General features: G+C 46.6%; 1 protein-coding gene and 1 long non-coding RNA gene across 2 annotated transcripts in view; both read right to left on the bottom strand.

Annotated features, from left to right (window-relative positions):
* Positions 1 to 9,338, bottom strand: part of tlcd1 (TLC domain containing 1) — a 46,160-nt gene extending 36,822 nt beyond the window's left edge. Inside the window, 2 exon segments of the mRNA XM_069910531.1 lie at positions 8,576 to 8,778; positions 8,781 to 9,338. Of these exon segments, the coding sequence (XP_069766632.1) occupies positions 8,576 to 8,778; positions 8,781 to 9,338 (761 nt within the window).
* A 3,507-nt stretch (positions 9,339 to 12,845) lies between these two features.
* On the bottom strand, positions 12,846 to 17,916 carry LOC138749867 (uncharacterized). The gene is made up of 3 exons (XR_011348899.1): positions 17,860 to 17,916; positions 16,862 to 16,993; positions 12,846 to 13,097 (listed from the first exon to the last, which is right to left on the bottom strand). It is a non-coding gene; the product is annotated as an uncharacterized lncRNA (long non-coding RNA).
* Positions 17,917 to 22,368: the final 4,452 nt, after the last annotated feature.

Raw genomic sequence — 22,368 nt, forward strand, 5'->3', positions numbered from 1 at the left:
TCCTAAAGCAATCTAATTCAATATAAATACATTATGTATTTTAGTAAGTTATATGTTTTTTTTTTGGTAGTTAGTATTTTTAGTGGGGGTAGAAGGGGTTGGGGGTAGAAGGGGTTGGGGGTTTGGAGGGAGGGTTTAGATGGGATTCTTTTGTAGTTTTTTTTCTTTATATAAAGCAACATGTATTTAATCAATAATGTTATAACAATGTGGTATGTTTTTTTTAATGTTATAAATGTGTTGATCTTAAATAAAATATTGAAAACAAAAAGAAAAATAGTAAGGTCCCATGAACCTTGAGATAATCTATTTCCGTGATGTAGAGAGGGGGATAACCATTGGCAAGGTAGCTCCCCTGCTATTCTGCTGTGACGGCAGTGCTGCCACTGGCACAGGCCCAGTGAGAGCAGGGAGCGGAGAAACTGCGCATCCCTGAAGAGTCCTACTGCCCAAATCCTACTGCCAATGGCTCCATACAGGCTTTAAACCGCCTGTTAAATGAGCTGATGTTGTTTTATTTAAAATCCTCTCACCACGGGGTCTGGGCCCAAGATGGCTGCACATTTGTTTGGCAGTGGTCACGAGGGATTTCAGACTCCTGAAGAGCAGTGGGCCGACACAGGGCACCAGTAACGGGGAGAACACCCCCACTGAGAAGGAGGAACAGAGGAGTCGACGCCAAGGGCGGTGATCAAGGTGGCAGGCCCATGAGGGGCTCTGGGCCAGAAGAACACCCACCGGTTGCGAGCTGTTGGCGGCTTGCGGATGAGGAACGCACACCAGCTGCTGGCATCTTGAGGTCAAAGGTCCGACACAGCGTGCGGGCCGCTGGGAACCAGGATTCGTGAGAGGACTGAGGGCAAGAAGGGCTTCCCGAGTGCCCTGAAGGCGTCCTTATTGTGTCGGAGGTTTGGATCTGGGCTCGTGTTGCTGATGGTTGGAACTGAACTGGAGACTGCAAAGGCTATAAAAGCATTGGAGGCAAATCCATGGACACTCAGTAGCTGGGGGACTCTTTTTTGCTTCTCTTAGACTGTAAAGGGTGCTGGGCAAATGTTTGTCTGCCTTGTTGCAGACTAAAGGCAATATAATGTAATATTATAATACTGACACTAAATAGCATCTGATCTGATAAACAGAAAATGTTGGCTGCATCTGTTTAATGTAACTTTTCTTATTTTTGTTCAGTTCCTCAGATACTGTTTTCTGATCATACGAGGTGGATTTTACAAGCTGTTTGGATGAAAAGCCTGTTTCTCTATGCAAAAGTTCGAGAAAAAAAGTTGACAGCTTCAGTCTCACTTCCCTCAAGGCATGGAAAATTAGAACATAAAATCTTACATTAGTTGGATATTTCGACCCCTCCCTGCATCTGCAGTTGAGCCCAGATGTCCTGGATTTGATATCCAATACACTGCACCGCTGGGTCCTCCAGTGGTGGGAGCAGAATCTCGCCGAGGTCCCCTGGTGCTTTTAATGGGACACGAAAAGTTTGTAGACGCTGTGATTGTTGTAAACACTGGAGGAACCCAGCTGCATCCAGAGGAGGTGTGTTACCAACTTGTCAGGCCCGAGCTCTTCTTCAAGATGAAAAAAAACCCAGAAATCCAAACTAAAGGCTGGGGAGAGAAAGGGGGAAGATTGGGAGGGGGAGGAATCCAGACCAACAGGCAAAAGGTGTTAATCAGATATGATGAGAGGAGAGGTGAGAATCTGTGAAAGGATACAGAGAGAAAAGGGAAGTGAGAGAGACAGAGCTTGAGGAAAGGATATGGGGAATGAAAATGGGGTTAATGGAAACCGGAGAGGTCGACGTTAATGCCATCCAGTTGGAGGGTACTCAGATGAAAGAGGAGGTGTTGTACCTCTAGAATGCGGGCGGCCTGGCCACCTTCCTCTGCGTCAGGTTCAATCTGATATGGCATGTACAACTCTACTGATTTTATTGGACACTATTGGCCAGTGAGAATAGAAAAGCAAGGAGGACAAAGTGCCAATATTAACTTAATTGATAAGTTTATTGTTTTACTATTTTAAGAAGTGACTTTAGTCTCTTATATTTATATATAAATAAGACATTTAGATAGGCATCAAAAAACATTTTGACACGTACACAGAGAGGAAAGGTTTAGAGCAGTGGTTTTCAAACTTTTTCTTTCCACTCACATACCACCTTAAGTCATCCCTATGCCATTAGTGCTCTGTGATTGACTCGTTACGTGCACAGTTTCATAACTCCAAAAAAAAAATCCCATATTGTTACAATGACAATTTTACTCAAGCAAAATATTTCAGCAACAATTGGGTCTAGAGCAGTGGTTCTCAACATTTCCTTCTCACTCACACACCACCTTAAGCAATCCCTTACTAATCACAGAGCACCTATGACATAGGGATGACTTAAAGTCGTCTGAGAGTGGAAAGAAAAAGTTTGAAAACAACTGGTTTAGAGGGGTAAGGGCTGAACAGAGGTGATTGACAGTAGTTTGGTGAGGGTGGATAAGTTGGGGCAAAGGCCTGGTTTCCATGCTGTCGAAGTCTATGACCCTAAATTGAACGTGTTGACATATTTTAATAAATTACTTTGATTTCAATGACTTTTAAGTATTTAGAGACCTACTTTACTGTACAGGCAGTCCCTGGGTTGAAGACGTCCGATTTACAAACAATCAGTAGTTCAACCGAAGTAGAATGGCATCAACTTTCGGTTCGAGTACGGTTAAGTCTCATTGAAATTAAATTATTTTTCTTAAACAGTAAGAAATCTGTGCAAAATCCTATTCCTTCAGGATTTGATTATTTTGCCTCAACTGAATGTTAATCAAATTGCAGGACGGAACTTACGCATTCATGGCAGAACTACATTTTAGTATTAATAGTGTTCATTTTCTTGGATGTAGTGTGTTACTGGCAAGGCCAGCCTTTACGATCCAATCTCAAGGAGGAAATAGCAAGCCTATTAGAACCACTGCACCTGCTCCTGTCATTCCTGGTGGTGGACGTCTAAGGCATGTCAAGTGTTGAGCAACGGCAGTGCATCTTAAACATGCTACACACTGCAGCCAGTAGTGGTGGCGGAGGGAAGAAGTGGTTTGGAATGGTAGAGGAGGTTCCCTTTCAAGAGTTTTTTAAAAATAATTTAGGCATACAGCATGGTAACAGGCACTTCCGGCCCACGAACCCTTGCAGACCAAATATCCCAATCAACTTATAACCCCCCTGTAAGTTTTAGATGGTTGGAGGAAACCCACCCAGACACAGGGAGAATGTACAAATTTCTTAAAGACAATGCCAGATTTGACCATGCCACCCTAATGCAGCTTTAATATATGCCATTGTAGCTGGAATTACCACAGATGCTGGCACCAGACTTGCCCTCCAATTCGGTCCTCTGTGTAAGTGTACCCATTCCAATGATTCTGGACAACAAAGATTTTGCTTCCTGAACACTTTTGGGTGGATTTTGGGTGGCTGATCACAAAAAATACCTTAACATTTTCCTATCACGTGCCTTTTTTTTTAAGATGTAACTTATTTTTGTGATTTCCTGTCATATTTTAGGTCTACTTCGAACAGACAAAACCATGAAGTGCAGTGTGTCATTGAAAATTAATTTTCTGCATTTGCACTTGGACGTCTTCCCGACTGTCAGTGACGAACACGGTGAAATTGCACCCACAGAAAAGTCTATCAGGGCATCTGGAATCCATCAATGCCGGCCGACCATTGTTCGACACAGACACGAGAGGCATCAGATGCTGAGTACAAATTAAAATTGGCAGCAAAACATTTTGAGGTCAGTTGAAATAATACAATGTGTCAGCATTATTATGTGATTAAACATGCAAAATTAATAATGTGATGTTTCTCCAACTTCCTATGTGACACAGCAATTCTGAAATTATCTTTAAGTTGTCTATCATAATCCCCAATTTATTTTCAGGAAGCAAACCTTTTCACAAAATTTGTTGTCCAGTGTTATAGGGCCTCCCCGAGACAGGAGTGGGTAAATTTTGCACCTGCTGTCTTCCTTGGAATGTGGTAGTTGTTTCTCTGACACCCTCTTTGGAATCAAAGCCTGATAACCATCTACAGTTGATAGGGCAGACACCTGAATGTGCTGTCGCTATCTCAGGAAGGAGCAGTAGACCCTGTGTTATTGAGGGTCACCAAGGCTGCTGGCCGGGCCTGCAGTGGTTTTGGTCTGATAAATGCATGCATCGCTACCAGTTGGCCTCTGTGTTTGTGCACATATAGAGTCAGAATTGTCCACTTAACATCCAATGAAGTCGCTGGAGTTACACTCATCCAGATAAGTGACGAGTGTTTCATCCAAGTTCTTGACTTGTGCCTTGTAGGTGTGGAAAGCCTTTCAGTTTCAGGAGGTGAGTTACTTGTTGGAGGTTACCCTACCTCAGATCTGCTCAGATATATAGTTGATTCCATTGAGTTTTTGGTTAATGCTAACCCCCATGACGGTGGTGGGATCTTGGTGATGGTAATACCATTTACTGTCAGAGTCATCCCATACTGATATAATACATGCAGACATGTTTTGCTGGGAAGTTGTGAATGGAATTAAACACAATTCAGCAAACCCATTTTAGAGGTTATGATGGCAGCAAGGCCATTGATGAAGCAGCAAAATATGGCTGCGTGAAGGACAATGCCTTGGCAAACACCTGTAGCGATGATCTGGGGTTGCAATGAATATCATCCAACAAGGTGCAAGGTGTGTCTCTAACTTGATTCTATCCATCTGGAGCCAAAATGGACAGGGTCTTCACCATGCATCAAATTCAAAAAAAATATGCAGAGAACCGCTTCAACCACTGCAGACTGCCTTTTCTTTTAACCTTGGAACCATTTGGCGACTCCTTTTCAAATCTGGCTGCCTGCTGAAATATGTCCCCAACTGCTACATTACAGCGATCAAAGATTATAATCAGCGGATGCACACTGGCCCTGTCTCACTGCAGACTGGTAGAGAGCACGAGTGCGTCACCAACCCAACACGGTTCTCAGTCTTTCCCGTTTCACTTTCAACAAGTGTCCAGCTGGATGGAGTTCATTCGCAGGACACGTGGGAAACTATTCAACCTACATCAAAGGTTCCTTTTATTGTCATGTAACAATACATTAAGCATGTAATAGACATGACGACCTTTGACTGCCGTAAAAAGTCACCACAAGCATTGCCCAGTGCCCCTAACAATGGGAAGTAGAGAAGCAAAAGAGAGTCCTTTCACTCCATATTCTTTATGAAATGGAACATTCTCACGGGCTCCTTTTATACTGCAAAGCCACGGTATTCCCATGGACATGACACGTCCTAAGAAGCCAGCTTGGATGTTCATAACTGAGAAAAACGGGCTCCGTGGGTCAAATACGCTCCACTCCTGAGATTACCTACCTAGGTGGATCAAAGACAGGCAAGTGTAGACACTCCCCCCTCCCACCAATTCTTTCACACATTGCTTGAAAGGCAGATAAAGCCCAGCTTTCAAGCTCTGTGCAAAAAGGAGCTACTCTAATGGATCTCTGGCCCATGACCAATCAAAGTGGATGGCTTCAGAACCCCAGATCCATTCCTTGGGAGCACACAGATGCCTGACTTAAACTGCAGAACTCCATTTCCCATCCCACACCCCAACAGTGCCTCCTGCCTCCAGCAGAACTGAGTGTAAGCAAGTCATCCTTGACCTTGATGGAGTGCCAGCAGGGGGGAAGCTACACTGTGACACACAATGTTGGGATCTGCATTTCAGTGTATGGATCAGTATCCGAGCTGCAGCCGACAGGATAAAGCCTGTGGGCAGGTGGAATCTGGGTTTTAGCTGACAAGAGTTCCACTATACTTCTTGGACCTTCCCTGGATTTCTTCCACTCCATTTCTAAGGAGGAGAAGATGCCTAACCACCCGTTCTTTTAAAGTGGGGTGACCATCTGTCAGTACATGGCCTTGATGAAGCAAGGTCTTGAACTAATGTCAAGGAGGTCAGTTAGAACATGGAACAGTACAGTACTGGTACAATGGGCCACATCATTGTGCCAACCTATATACATGTAGTCCACAAGCAATCCAACCCTTCCCTCCCTCACATGTCAAGTCACCTTTATTTGTCGATCATACCACGCACTGCACGGTAAAGATAAGATAGCATTTCTCAAGGACAAACCATAACACCTCAATTTTCTAAACGTCCCGATTGTATTAATTGCAATCACAATCCCTGGCTGAGCAATTCACTCTCTGTATATAAAACGTAGCTCTGAGATTCCCCTCAAACTTTCCTCCATGCACTTTAGACCAATCTCTACTGGTATTATCCATTGCCACTCTGGGGAAAAAAATTAAATGGACCCTTCAGTTTCCTTCCCTTCTCTGCTCCCAATATCCCATCTCCAGGACCCACCCACTCCAGCTGCTCTCTGCTTACCCATTCTACCCTCCAGGACCACAACCCAACTGCCGATAAATCATCCACTTTCCACCGTTCCTGCAGCTACACAACCCGATGGGTATGGCTCTGCCCGGATCCTTTGGTCTTTTCTGGATGACCTCAGGAGTCACTCGCCAAGGTGTTGCTCACATCTGGAGGGAATGAGGCAGAGGGGGAGAAAGAGGCTCCCCGTACCTGATGCTTCAGCGGGTGGAGGCAAGTGGGAGTGAGGCCATCTCATTAACAGAGAACAGCTCCAAATTCATTGAGTCGTCACCAAAACTCTCACAGATGGGATTGTTCACATTGTAGCCAACAGTGGAATCCTTTTACACACAAGGGCAAGACCAACATTGTAGAAGATACAGAAGCCTCATGTTGTCAGAGCGGAGGGTGGGATCAGCGTATAACAAGTGAGGTACAATACACTGTGCCATTATCAGGTTGAAACTTTCATTTCAGTGTGCAAAATAAACAAAACTACCAGCACAGAGGGATAAAGACCTTGTCACAAAGCCGACGCCACAGCGAACACAGCAGCAAAGAAGGCTCAGTCCTTCGACAGAGTAGTGGGCACAGCCTACATCATAGAGGGGAGAGCATGGTCTGTGCTGCCGTACGGGAGGGGGGCACGCGCGGACTGCCCTGCGATACCGGGGGGGGGAGTAGCGGACTGCACTGCCGTACTGGGGGAGGGGGTCATGGACTGCACTGCCATACCTGGGGAGGGGGTGGTAACCCCAATGAAAACACCTTTCAACCAACCATGACCAATTTGTAACGTTGGCTATCTTAGACCTGACTGGGAGTGGTGTTAATGAAGGTGTCAGAGAAAGATTTCACCCTCCTTCTTTTACAATGTAACTAAAATACAACCCAGAACTGGTTGGAATCGAGGGTGGTTTGAACTTGTTCCAAGGTGGAGAACAGTTGACAACATGAGTTCTGGAAGGGAGGGGGGAGCTGCTGCTGGGAAGCAGTAGGAGGGAGTGCTGGGAGGGAGCTGCTGGGAGGCGGCGGGCGGGAGCTGCTGGGAGGCGGCGGGCGGGAGCTGCTGGGAGGCGGCGGGCGGGAGCTGCTGGGAGGCGGCGGGCGGGAGCTGCTGGGAGGCGGCGGGCGGGAGCTGCTGGGAGGCGGCGGGCGGGAGCTGCTGGGAGGCGGCGGGCGGGAGCTGCTGGGAGGCGGCGGGCGGGAGCTGCTGGGAGGCGGCGGGCGGGAGCTGCTGGGAGGCGGCGGGCGGGAGCTGCTGGGAGGCGGCGGGCGGGAGCTGCTGGGAGGCGGCGGGCGGGAGCTGCTGGGAGGCGGCGGGCGGGAGCTGCTGGGAGGCGGCGGGCGGGAGCTGCTGGGAGGCGGCGGGCGGGAGCTGCTGGGAGGCGGCGGGCGGGAGCTGCTGGGAGGCGGCGGGCGGGAGCTGCTGGGAGGCGGCGGGCGGGAGCTGCTGGGAGGCGGCGGGCGGGAGCTGCTGGGAGGCGGCGGGCGGGAGCTGCTGGGAGGCGGCGGGCGGGAGCTGCTGGGAGGCGGCGGGCGGGAGCTGCTGGGAGGCGGCGGGCGGGAGCTGCTGGGAGGCGGCGGGCGGGAGCTGCTGGGAGGCGGCGGGCGGGAGCTGCTGGGAGGCGGCGGGCGGGAGCTGCTGGGAGGCGGCGGGCGGGAGCTGCTGGGAGGCGGCGGGCGGGAGCTGCTGGGAGGCGGCGGGAGCTGCTGGAGGGAGAGTGGGAGCTGCTGGAGGGAGGGTGGGAGCTGCTGGAGGGAGGGTGGGAGCTGCTGGAGGGAGAGTGGGAGCTGCTGGGAGGGAGGGTGGGAGCTGCTGGGAGGGAGGGTGGGAGCTGCTGGGAGGGAGGGTGGGAGCTGCTGGGAGGGAGGGTGGGAGCTGCTGGGAGGGAGGGTGGGAGCTGCTGGGAGGGAGGGTGGGAGCTGCTGGGAGGGAGGGTGGGAGCTGCTGGGAGGGAGGGTGGGAGCTGCTGGGAGGGAGGGTGGGAGCTGCTGGGAGGGAGGGTGGGAGCTGCTGGGAGGGAGGGTGGGAGCTGCTGGAGGGAGAGTGGGAGCTGCTGGGAGGGAGAGTGGGAGCTGCTGGGAGGGAGGGTGGGGCAGACGTGCGCCTGGAAGAGACCTTTCTTTTTTTTGAAGCCACTTACCACAACAAAGCCCACGGTCCCGTGATCGCCGAGTGCACCAGCGACACGTTGAGATTGGTCCATCTCCAAGCCCGGGTCTTGTTCTCCTTCACTTGTTGCGGCGGCAGCGAGAAGCTTCGCGCCCGCAGCACCGCCCGCAGCGCCTTGAAGGACAGGGCGAAGAAAAGGATGGAGAGCACGGGGTGTCTCTGGGCGATCATGGCTCGGGCTGCCGAGCGGGAGAGGCAGGAGAGCCTGGGAACCCGCCGAGAGCGGCGGCGGCGCTGGAAACGCCTCCCTCCATGAGGCAAGGCTGAGCGCACTCCCCGCTCCCTCCCTCCCTCCCTCCTCCCCGCTGCCGGGGGACAAAACAAAAAGGGACCAACCCACAAATGGTATTTGCTGGAGCCGGTTCCAAACGGCGTTGCTGGACTGATTGGACCAGCCAGCGCTGCTCGTCTCTCCTCTCATCCCCCCGCCGCCGCCCCTCCCCGGGCGTCTCCTTTGCACGACATCGAAAAGCCACGTTCAGAAGGGAAAGTTTGGGAGACGCGCTACAGGTGCGGTTGCAAAGCGGCAAGATGCTGGAGTGATGGAGGCCGCGAGGCGGGCTGCGTGTCTCTCGGTCGGAGCGCCCCGCCGTTTCCCCGGCACGTCCGTGCAGTGTGAAACAACGGCGGGGGCGGCTCGGCGGGGCGCTGCAGGGCTTCGGGAATGGGTGCGTTAGAGGAAGCAATTGAACTCTTCTCAATCCTGCCGGTGGAAGTGAAGAGAACAGGGTCATTGGTCACTCTCTATATAGAGATAGATTGATTTATTTATTAAATTAAACGGTATTGCAAAAACAACAAATGCAAACTCCCTTTGTGTGTGCATATGTATGTGGTTCATATGGTTATGTGTCTACATTTGAGTGGATGTATGTATGTGTATATATGAGTGAGTGCATGTGTGTGTGTATATATATATATATGTGAGTATGTTCATGTGTGTATGTATATATGGGTGGGTGCATGTGTGTATAGATATATATATATATATATGTGTGAGTATATGTTCATGTGGGTGGGTGTATGTATATGAGTGGGGTTGTGTGTGTGTATATATATATTTATATATATGTGTGTATGTATATATTTATATATATGTGTGTGTATATATATATATATTTATATATATATATATGTGTGTGTGTATGTATATATATATTTATTTATTTATATGTATATATGTGTGTGTGTATATATATTTATATATATGTGTGTGTATGTATATATATATTTATTTATTTATATATTTATATATATATGTATATATGTGTGTGTGTATATATATTTATATATATGTGTGTGTATGTATATATATATATATTTATTTATTTTTATATATATATGTGTGTGTGTGTGTGTGTGTGTGTATATATATATATATTTATATATCTATGTATGTGTGACCATGACCATGTTCTCCTTTGGAATAGCCACCCTAGCCCAGCGTGAAGTGTGAACAAGACACCCAAGACATTATTTCCTCTATTGCACAGTCAGTTTGTTGACTTGTGGGTATTGAGTACAGTTTTTTCTTCACGCCAGCAACGAGTGGTCTTCTCCCTCGCCCGCAGGGAAAAAGAATACCGTGGCTGGATGTGATGTCATGTATGTGCTCTGACCATTTTGTTTTAAAAAAGGTGTCGCAGGGATAAAATATACCGCGGGCTCTGGATGTGGGAGCTTGGAACGGAATGTTAGAAATTTGGCAGGTGAGGCAGAAAACTTCAGAGACCCAATCTCGGAGGCAGGAAACTCCCAAGACTTTGTTTCCAAAGTGCTCAACTCATGGGATCACTAAACGGGAAACCCTTCCCTCAAGTTCAGCAGTCTCCACTTCTCAATGTCCCTGGAAATACACCCATTGAGAAGCTGGAAAATGTGGGAATGTACTGCGTTAGGAGTTTTTCTCTCGTGCTGTATTTTGTGACTAAAGTATGCCGAGCCGGCGATTTGCTTAATTTCAACTTCACACACAAGATCCGGTGGATATTTTGAGCCAATTCTTTTGGGGGGAAAAAAGTCTTATATACTGTTAAATACAGTAGATCTCCTGTGGCCACCCATTCCAATTCCCCATCCCATTCCCTTGCTGACATGTCTCCATGGTCTCATGAACTGCCAGACTGAGACTAACCGCAGATTGGAGGAACAGCACCTCATCTTCTGTCTGGGCACCCTCCAATCAGATGGCATTAACATTGATTTCTCTGTTTTTTGTTAAACAACAGCTCCCACTCCCCACCCCTGATCTTTGTCCTCCTGTCTCCTTTCCTCCAGCTCTGTCTCCTGTCACAGATCCAAAATCAATTCTTACCTGTCCTCTTATATTCAATTGACACCTTTTGTCTGTTGGTCTGGACTCCTCTCCCTCCTTCCCCCTTTCTCTCCCAGTCTTTAATTCAGACATCTGCCTGCTTTTTGCTTGGATCTTGAAGAAGGGCTCAGGCTCGAAATGTCGGTAATTTACCTCGGCTGAATGGTGTTTTAACAGCAACCTTGCACTCAGTGTCATCAAGACCAAGGAGCTAATTGTAGACTTTGGGAGAGGAAAACCAGAGGGGTACGATCCAATAGTAATTGGGGAATCAGAGGTAGAGAGGGTGAATAAAAATGTAATTCCTGAGAGTTGCTATTTTAGAGGACCTTCCCTGGACCCATCATACTAATGCCATTGCGAAGAAAGCTCGTCAGCGCCTCAACTTTCACAGGATTTTGGTATGTCATTGGAAATCTTGGCAAACTTCTACAAATATGTAATGGGAACTGACCAGCTGCTTGGGGGCACCAATGCCTCTGAGCAGAAAGCCCTGCTCAAAGGGTAGTGGACATAACCCACAGGCAAAACTCTCCCCACCATCGAGAACATCCACTTGGAATGCTGACGTAGAGAGCAGCAGCAATCGTCAAGGATCCGCACCACCCAGGACGTGTTCATGCTGCTGACCTCAGGAAAGAGGTACAGGTTCCACAGGAGTCGTACCTCCAAGTGCAGGAATAGTTGCTAGCCCTCAAACATCAGACTCTTGAACAGCAGACTCATTCAGAGACTTATTTAAGGACTCTTGCTTTGCTCACTATTTATTACTGAATATTTCTTTTTTCAGTTCATCTCCATTTTTTTCTCTTGAGTACATTTCTTCTTGAGTGCGGTTTATAGTTATTAGAAATTCTGCCTTGCCCACAGGGAAAAAAATCTCAGGGTTGTATACACTCTGACAATAAATTTGATCTTTGAAGTCTGATCTCAGAAGCAGAAATTGTGCTGAACACTGAGGAATAGGTTCCTTATTTTGGTGTTGTAACGTCTTTTGAAAGATCTGAATTTCTCGTTCATTTCAAAAAATCAAACACTCAAAAGCTGCCTGAATAGTTCAGACCAAAGTAAAAATTTTGGTCTGTGATATCCCCAGCTCATTACATACTCCAATCCATATCTTCTCGTAGCTGAAAGGTCACCCATGAATGTTTTTATAATTTTTATTCACAGTAGGGCAGAAACCATTTCTGGCCATTAAAACCCGTGTTGCCTAATTATTCCCAAATTAACCCCGTACGGTTTGGATGGTGGGAGGAAACTGGAGGAAACCCAGGCAGACACAGGGAGAGTGTACAAACCCCTTGCAGACAGTGCCCGATTTGAACCTGTGTCGCTGGCACTGTGATAGCGTCGTGCAAACCACGCCAACCCATCAAGCGCAATCATCTCCTTCCACCTTCCTCTGCAGGATGCAGCGTGACCAGTTGAACCTCACAGACCAGGAGAGTTCCACTTTAACTCTTGGCTAGGGAAATTTCAGCAAGTACCCGGATAGATTTGTTCCAATTTTGCAATACATTAGGGAGAGGACAATTGTTGGGCATTTTGATTCCTCTGCCAACCCTCCCCCTTTTTTTAATACTTGTATACGGACTTTGTCAAAGGCAGGGTTCACCTTGAGACATGCCCCATGGATAACCTTCTGTTTATCCAGCCTCCACCCATCAGTTCACTGCCAGAGCTCATGACAAAGGCTCACATATAAACTTTAACCAAAGATAGGTGATTCATGAAACTGATACCTATATGACCTAAAATATGCTAAAAGCAAAAAAGTTTCAATGTGAGGAATTCAGAGTTAAATGCAACAAACAATTGGAAAAACAAGTTCTCTTCAGTAATGAAAGAATCAGAATATATTGTCATGAACATGCCATGAAGAGCACCACAGTGCAAACATTTCTATCAACCACATTACAAAATAAATAAAAGTGATGGAAGAAAAGAAAACAAAGTAAGGAAGTGTCTGTGTTTCATTGATTATTGAGGAATCCGATGGCAGCGGGGAAGAAGCTGTCCTTGTGCCGCTGAATGCTCGTCTTCAGGCTCCTGTACCTTTTTCCCGACAGCAGAGTGAAGAGGGCACAGCCTGGGTGGTGGGGGTTCTTGAAGATACAGGCTGCTTTCTTAAGACACTGCCTCTTGTAGATGTCCTCGATGGAGTGAAGATGGGTGCCTGTGAAGATGAAGGCAGAATTTAAAACAACCCTTGAGTTTTTTCTTGTCCAGACCAGGCAGTGATGTACCCAGCCAGAATGTTCTCCATGGTACACTTGCAGAGGTTTTCAAGACTCTTTGGTGACATATTGAAAAACCTTTCCTAATTCTTAATAATGTTATGTCAGGCATTTTTATTGTTCAGGATATTAGTTTGTGTGCTGTATTCATTGCTTTTTAGCATGTGGTGTATATTAGATGAGCGTTTATTTTCTAGTAGCATCGAGGCCGGGCTGTGGAGTCCATCGTAGCTTGCAACTGAGGGGTGCATATAAAAGACAAACTATCCTGCACCTACAACACCTCCTGATTTAGTCAGGAAAACACAGCAGTGCCCTCACTTCCAAAGGAGGGTGAGGAGGGCAAGGCTACTGGCTCACCCCCCATCTCGACAACATTTTACAGGAGCGCCACTGAGAGCGTCCTGTCCAGCTGCATCATTGCGTGGCGTGGTAGCTGCAAAGCATCGGACCGGAAGTCTAGACAGAGGGCCATTAAATCAGCCGAGAGGATCATTGAGATCTCCCTTTTCTTCACAGATGGCATTTACTAGAAGTGCTAATTAAATAGGGCTCAAAGGATTAAAGAAGACCTTTGCCATCCAGTGCACGGTTTCTTCAACCCACGACCATCAAGGAGGACAGGAGCATCAAAATCCGGACTGCCAGGCTGGGGAACAGCTTCTTCCCGCAGGCTGAGACTGATGAACAGCATCCTGTATCTGTGAAAATCATCCCAAATGTTTACCTATATAAAAAGCAATGAACCCAGCTCAAGAACTAATATCCTGAGCCATAAAAGTGTCACTGCCTGACAACATTTCATATAAATATTTTTATTTGATTATTTATGTGATTATTATGTGTATTGTGTGTGCACCATGATCTGTTTCGTCAGGTTGTATATGTGCAATCAGATGATGATGAACTTGAGCTGTCAAAAATAATTCATGTTAACCTGCGCGGAGTAAAAAGAGGCAAAATATACAACACTCATCCGAATCGTCAGCACTTTCACCTTCAGTTATGTTTATTATGTGGAAAGAGAAACAAATTCAGTGTTTCAATTTGTTGACTCCTTCAAAAACCTTGGGTCTGTTTTTATTTTCTCTGGTCTTTCTGGCTTGCTAAGAGCTTCCACCGTTTTCTCATTTCCAGCATCTGCAGTTTTTCATTTTCTTCCATTTCCTTTGGCTCTGGCAAGGGATTTGGAAGCCATTGTATCTAACTGATAAACTGGCACAGAAGACAAGAGAATCACTTCTAAACTGTGAGCCTGATTGGCATTAACATGTGAGATAGGCTGCTCTGCAATATGGAACCAGATCCTCAAAGAGAAAATCTCGAAACCAGGGATAACGTGCGGGCAATGGGGCCATTTGCATCTAAATGAAGCAATGGCCTGGGTTAACTGTCGTGACGGAGTTGTTGAGAGTTCATTTCCTTGTTCCTTTGCAGATAACTGCCCACAGAATTTATCCAAAATTTTTTGAGTTAGCCTCCAGTGCTGTGAACCACTGCACATTACAGAGCTGGGATCTTTGTAAGTCTGCCCTTCATCTAGATCATTGTCAATGCATGACAAGTGATTTAAGAACAAGAAACCATGGGTAGTGTAGCAGTTAATGCAACGCTGTTACAGCGTCAGCGATGGCTGTTTGATTCCTGCACTGTCTGTTAGATATGTGTACATTCTCCCCGTGTCTGCGTGCATTTCCTCCGGGTGCCCTGGTTTCCTTCCACCGTGTTGGAGGACTATTCAGTACAATTGGGTGCATGGGCTCTTGGGCCAAAAAGGCCTGTTACCGTGCTGTATGTCTAAAAATAAACAAATGTTCCTGGACACAGTTCAGAATAACAGATTAGATGTCATCAGATGCAGTAGAGTTCATCTTGCTGTCAGCCTGGTCTGACCTTTCATTCATGATATGAGGGATTTCCCCTCAGACTTGGCTCCTCAATGCCCGGTGATGGGAGGTCTCTAGACTGTGGTCCTTCCCCACAGAATCCTGGCGCTGGCTGCACCCAAGCTTCATTATGCCCCTCAGCACATATTCCTGCGACCTGGAATGTGCCCTTCGAGAGCTTCTCTCACCATCGTTTCCATGTGCTGAAAGACTTGCAGGTTTTGGGCAGACCAAATTCACCGAGTTGATGCTCTTCCAGCAGTTCTGGATGTCTGACTCTATTAAATTATTAATTGAATAACATACCTTGACTAAATTTGACGGCAGATTACACCATACCCATCTCTTTGTGTGTGAAACGGTCACCTAAGCCCAGAGTGGCATGGAAGCAAGTTTTCATTTCAGGCCATTTATCATACCTTGTAGAGTGGGCTGTGCACAGGGGGCGCGGACCGGCCCACAAAATGGCCGATGAATGCGGCAACCACGCAGACTTGGGGGTGACGCTGGTTGTCGTCCCAGGTAACCTCCCGCATGGTGGGAAGCCACTATTCCCTAACCTGACTAAAGAAAATAAGTACTTTATTCATAGAATAAAATGGCAAATAAAAATTAAATGATCTCGTATTTACTCAGATGTAATTCCTTATTGTGACAAATGTAAGAGAGAAGAGTCTTCTTTAATTCATGTATTTTGGACATGTCCAAGCCTTGAAAAATACTGGAGGGAGGTAATATCTTTAATTCTAAATGAAAATTTGGAACCTAATTCTCGGGTTGCTCTTTTTGGTCCAATTGGAGAAGATGATATTCCTCTAACTCCAATGTCGTATTCTGTCTTTCGCTTCTCTCCTGGCTGGACTTGCAATATTGTCCAGGTGGAAGGATTTTGCCCCCCCCCCCCCCCCCACTCATGCTCAATGTCTGTTTAAATTTAGTCAAGGTATGTTATTCAATTAATAATTTAAATATAAAGTTTCAAATGTTGTGGGGACCGTTCCTGAATTACTTTCATAATCCGTAGATACAATTATTATTTTTTTAAATAATCTACCAACTGAGACAACTTAAGTGAAAACTTGTTGTTGTAAATTGATCTCAAGCCCTCAGAATTACAGGGGTTTTGCGCGTATAGGATATTGGAATTTTACAATATTACTGAGTAATGTCAGGAACATCAGGAAAGAGATATCGGTCCCGCAAGACTCACACCACTAGATTAAAGAAGAGCTGGTACCCCTCCACCATTAGACTCCTCAAACAGGGACCCATTTAAGAACTCTTAACTTTTGCACTTTGTTAATTTTTTTTTCTTTCTCTGTATTGCACAGTCCGCCCATCCGAGCTCCTGACGTCTCCAACGTGGACTGGTCCTGGCTGCCCACCCATTAGAATTCCCGACGCCGCAAATGAAGCAGGTACTTACCACAGTCCAAAGTAGTGTGAGTGTAATAGTTAAGCCCATAAATTTAACGTTAAGAAATGGTCTTTAAAAACTCAAATTTTACACAAGTATATAGGGTATCCCTATGAAGAAAGTTGATGATCTTGTCATCTTCCCCCATTTCAGTTATGGAGCTGGGCAGGAAAGATGCAGCAATGATGCTTCTCTTGGCTAGCTTGGCCAGAAATAATATTTGTGTCATTTAAAACAAGGGAAGAGTTATTCAGGACTGAAATAAGAAGGAAATTCTGTACCCAGAGGGTAATGAATCTTGAATTCCCAAAGGGTGACACAGTTAAAGTAGAAGTTAGGCAACGCTTCTTCAGTGCCAGGTTCAAATCCACTGCTGTCTGAAAGGAGTTTGTATACTCACCATGTGCATTTCCTCTGGGTGCTCCAGTTTCCTGCCATGTTCCAAACACGTACGGGATTTGTAGGTTAATGGGTCATATGTGGGTGTCTTTGGGCTCGTGGGCCGGAAGGGCCTGTTATCATTGCTGTATCTCTAAATTAAATAAAATTAAGTATGTTCAATGGTATATTTTTGGATATTAGGAGAATCAAAAGAAATGGAGTCAGAGCTAGAAAGTGGTGCTGAGGTAAAAGATTAGTGACTGGCAGAGCAGGCAAGAGGAGACAGCTAGACGTTCCATGAGTTATAATTGTGCATGACCTAACGTAGTTTGGGGTGGGGGGGGGGTCAATGAAGATGGTTGCAGGCTCCACAAAGTCTGATTTTCCTTGGCAGGACCAATACAGCAGATTCTGGATGAGTCTGGAGATGTTTGAAGACATCCAGTGTTGCATCTAGATACCACATTCACATTTTTGGATCACAAGGCTGGCGTTCAGAGGGGACGGCCATTAAAGTAGAGACAGAACTTCCCGGTATGTAGCTCTCTTTACAGAAGCTAGCCTACTCAGATCCCAGCCCGCTGAGCAGAGGCTGGGTGTCCACCTGGGGTAAATCTCCCGAACTCCCCTCCGCTGATCTTGCATCCTGACCTCTTTCCAAAACACTCTGACACTATACTGACCCTCTCACTCAGACAACCCCCTCCCAACCAAATTCCAAACCAAATATTGACAAATCTCACCCAGTCCTTTGATTGAACCCCCTGACCTGATCCCACTACTCCCTCTGACCTACCCTGACTTTCTGGCATGACACTTATCCCCTCCAATAACTACTGGAAATTAGAGGTTCCAATCGTCCCCTCCCTTTCTCTGCTCTGACCCAGATCTTCCACCCCTACATCCACACTAGGGGACGTGCCTCACTTCACCCCATAATGTCACACGAACAATGTCAGGTGGGCTACAATCTGTTGGACATCACACCTTAACACATTATCAGTGACAGACCCTCACCCCCGTCTCTTGCTAGCCCAGAAACCTCTGCCTCTGTTCCATTTCCTGCCTGTAACTTTCTATTTCTTAATTCTACTGAAGTAATTGAAGGGAGTGGCCGTACAAGAAGAAAATGTTCCAGTCACTTAAAAGTAAGTGATTGTGACCACAATCGTTCCAGGGAGATATTTACTTCATGAGTCACAAGCTGTAATGTTCGTTCCAGAACAGCACAGATTTTACTGTGGCTTTTTCAGTGTCAACAGTGTTATGTGTGTCCTGGACCTCCACAGGAGACTGGACTAACAGCAGCATGGGCTTGTCAGTGGGGCACTGAGTGGTGGGTTGCTTAGGGCCCAGCACTGCTAGATCCAATAGGGCAGTGGTTCTTAAGCTTTTTAGGTCTAGGTCCATCTGGCTTCCGGCCTAATATTCCATGACCCACTAGTGGCAATGATTGAACAATATTTACAGAGCAAAGGCAGACATCTTTAACAATGTTTTATATAACATTTCTAAAGGCCTACATGGAAGCACGCTGTGGCTCACCAGTGCACCCAAGGGGTTGTGGGTTATGTAGCAGACCTTTTCATTTTGCATCTGATATTTTTGGATTGTACGAAGGAAATAAAGTTAAGTCTAGTGTGGATGTGAATCGAGAGATCACGGTGGGGAGGAGAAGGGGGGAAATTTGGTGTCTGTAAAGAGATCAGGGAGAGACCTCTGAATCCTCCGGTTCATGAGCAATGGCATAAAACCTCAGCAGCAAGGCATATTTGAAGTAAGCGCTCCCACTCGATAACAGGGAGGAACTTGGTGATTGGGTGCAAGGAGCTCGCGGGACTGCTGTACCCCCTGGACCTCCACCCTGGCAATTACCAGAGCGGCTTTCGGGTACATTGGGCGATCCAAGATGGAAGGGGTCCAAAGGGCCACCATGCACAAGTCACTAGACAATGGGAAGGTGACTGTTCCATAGCCCCCGCAACTCCTTGCAGGACAGCTGGACAGTAGGGATATGCCGTGTTCTCAAGCCTATTGGTTTCTCCACATTGGTCTCCTGAGTGATTGATGATGCAACACTGCTTCATTTTTTTTTAAAAATTAGACATACATCACACTAACAGGCCTTTCCAGCCCATGAGCCCGCGACGCCCAATTACACCCAATTGACCTTAAACCCCTGTATGTTTTGAAGGGTGGAAGCCAGAGCACCCGGAGGAAAACCCACGCAGACACCGGGAGAACGTACAAACCCCTTACAGATAGCGCTGGATTAGAACCCTGGTCACTGGCACTTTTGGAGCCTTGCGCTAATCGAGCTGCCCATGCTACAGAGAAGCCACTACATTAATGGAGATAGACATCCTCATTTATACCCCAGTGTAAATTTATTGTGAATAAACTATATTTTTGGAAATAAAATGTTCACCCCAAATCGGGAAAGAATGCAAATTTGGCTGAAATGTACTTTCATATTTTGCTCCACTTCTCCCTCAAATCTGTCCTCATTGGGTGTTAATCACATTATTAATGGTCAGTAAAAAATACACAAGATGGGCATACAGACGTGGCCATACAGCATAGACTTGGGTTGAGGTTCAAGCATCCATTTACATTTATCTCCACATTAACCCTCCTGATCTCTCAAAAGCAGCTTGTTAACCCTTCAACCCATCCATCTTTGGGAATAAGGGAGGACAATGTCGCAGCTGGAAGAAATTGTGTTAAGGATCTGTCGTGCTGAGATTAGAAAGGTTAGGTGAGGAAGTGGCTACCTCATTGTTCCTCGTGTCTATGCACAGGCAGGTCCAGCTACTAAAACCAGAAACTGCCCTCTGTGGACACGGGTACATGTAGGAGCTCCCGTCCGTGTGTCTGGAACAGAAGCAAGCAAACGTCACTACTGCTAAAATGTCATTGCATGGACTACGTACTGGGAAAGAACTGGGCTTTATTCTGAAACGCCTTGCTCAAGGTAGGTTAGTCTCACTGAATTGGCTCCCACATTCGTGACTCTGCCGTGCAAGCTCCTCCTCAGGATGAACGTTGAGACAAGTGTCAATCCTCATTAATTCAGTGACAGGGACCCTCTGGACTGATTGCTGCCAACCGGCACTCTCTAAGGTTCAGGTCCACAATGGTGGACGTGCTGAATCTCAGTCCAGCCACAACGCAGAGGCTTTTGCACCATAAATGGCTGGAATCCATTAAAACCCTATGAGCTGTTTGCCCGTGGCTTGTTTATTAATGATAATCGATGTGATGCCAACGGTAAATAATTGTAAATACATGACTTGTGAAGATGATGGTGAGTTTATTGTCATATACATGGTGCAATGGATATATGCACTGAAATTCTTACTTGCTGCAGCCAAACAGGTACTCTGTTAAAAATATATAATGCATTCTTAACTGAAATAAAAACATGATGAATGCAAAAGATAGATAATAAATGTGCAACGTTATCTAATTACAGAAGAAGTGACTTTGCAAGAGCAGAGACATCCATTTTGTTGTGTTGGAGCAGTCCCAAGGGGGGAGGTATCCATTAACCTGATAGCTGTTGGAAAGAAACAGTTATTGAATCCAGAGGTGCCGCTCTTAAAACATCTGTACTTTCTGCCTGAAGGCAGCAATGAGAAGTGGTTGAGATCAGACTAATGTCTTTATGATGCTGGATACCGTCTTGAAGCAGCCCCATGCGTAGATGGAGCTCGGAGCCGGTGATGGTTCTGGTTATGTTTGCTCCCTTCTGCAATCCTGGGCATTCAGTTTCCTAAGCTAGGGATGATGTAACCACCCAGTATACTTTCCACAGTGTGCCTGTAGAAGTTCGACCGAGTACTAAGATTTTCTCTGGGAGTTCATTACAGATACGGACCACCCTCTGAGTGAAAAAAAGATGCCTCTCAGGTCCCTCTTAAATCTCTTCTTTCACTCTATCCTCGAGTTCTGGAATCATTTACTGTGGGGGGAGGGGGGAAGAAAGGACTGCGAGGATTCACTTTATCTCTGTCCTTTATGATTTTATGAACTTCTATAAGATCATCCCTCAGGCAAACACCCTGGGGAATTCCTTCATTGATAAAATATTCATGTATAACGAGAAAATGGGAAATTCTGAGGAAGTTATCTTGTGATTCCTGTTTTTTGATGAAGGGAACGTGCTGATTTGGGTGTTGTGAGTGGTGCAGACTAAAACCGTCCTAGGTTCAGCTGTTTTTGTGTCGTGAGCAGCTGGTCTCAGGTGGTACAGCGCAGTAAGATTGTAAGCAGTCAGAGTGCCAGGGTAGGGAGGAGTAAGTCCTGGTCACAACTCAAGATTCATTTTATTGCCATAGTAATAAAACAGCGTCATATTACATGAAATAATACATGCCTGCGCCATCATTTCAGATGAAACCCCACCCTGTGGGCTCCCTCAGCGGGCTGTTCAAAGCCCGTTCAGAGCTGGCAACAGCCGGCTGGGTGGCTGGACCCTGCGGGAGCGCGGCATCTCTGCTCCCCGTGTTTCCGCACCAGCGGCGGCTCCGTCCGCGCCGCCATCTTCAAGAGGTTCTCAGGTGGAATAGGGCACGAGGGCCGGGTGAGGAAAGGAAAGGGCACACGCACCGGGGGCCCTTGGTCCACGGAGGAAGTTGATTTCTTCACTCCAAGCCGCAGGGCTTGCGGAATGGAGGGGCCGAAGGACTGGAGACTCCCTGACACCTCGGCTCAAAGCATGAACGAGAAGGAAGGCTTGAAAATAGAGAAATAGTGTTGTAGAGTTCTGCAACCCGGAGACAGGCCCAACTTGCCGACCACACGTCCCATTTGTCTGCGTTCAGCCCATAAGAGTCTTCTTCAACCTTCAAACAGGCTCATCTCCATACTGTCAGATTGGTGGCCGAGCAATGCACGACTACCTCACAGGTTCAGTTCTTTCACTGTCATCAGTGTGGTGTCTGCCTGATCTCCTAGCGACTGCGTGGGTTTCCTCTGGGTGCTCCCAGCCATCCGGTTAGGTAATTAGCTTCTAGTGTGCAGTTGAGTAGCAGAATCTACTGTGGGGAGGGGAAATTGATGGGAATAATAATAAATGGGATCAGTGTAGGATGAGTGGAAGTCGGGTGCTGATAACACTGGACGATGAACATTTTTCTTCCTGAACACCTTCAATGGATTTTGGGCTGCTGATCACCTCTTCCTATCATGTACCGTCTTTTAGATATAACCAAGTTTTTGAGATTTCCTGTCATCTTTTTAACATGCTTCAAGCATCCAAAACCATGAAGTGCAAACATGTCATTGAAAATTCATTTTCTGCTTGGACGTCTTCCCGGCTGATCCTGGTGCAGTCAGTGACGAACACGGTGAAAGGTTTCACCAGGACATTGTGACCATGGAAAAGCGGTATCAGTACAACTAGAATCCATCAGTGCTGGCCGACTACTATTGGACACTGACATGAGTGGCAACAGATGCTGAGTACAAACGAAAATCAGTGGGAAAACACTTTTAGGTCAATCTGTCAGCATCATTATGTGA

This window comes from Narcine bancroftii, chromosome 14 (assembly GCF_036971445.1).
Source record: "Narcine bancroftii isolate sNarBan1 chromosome 14, sNarBan1.hap1, whole genome shotgun sequence".
Taxonomy (NCBI): Eukaryota; Metazoa; Chordata; class Chondrichthyes; order Torpediniformes; family Narcinidae; genus Narcine; species Narcine bancroftii.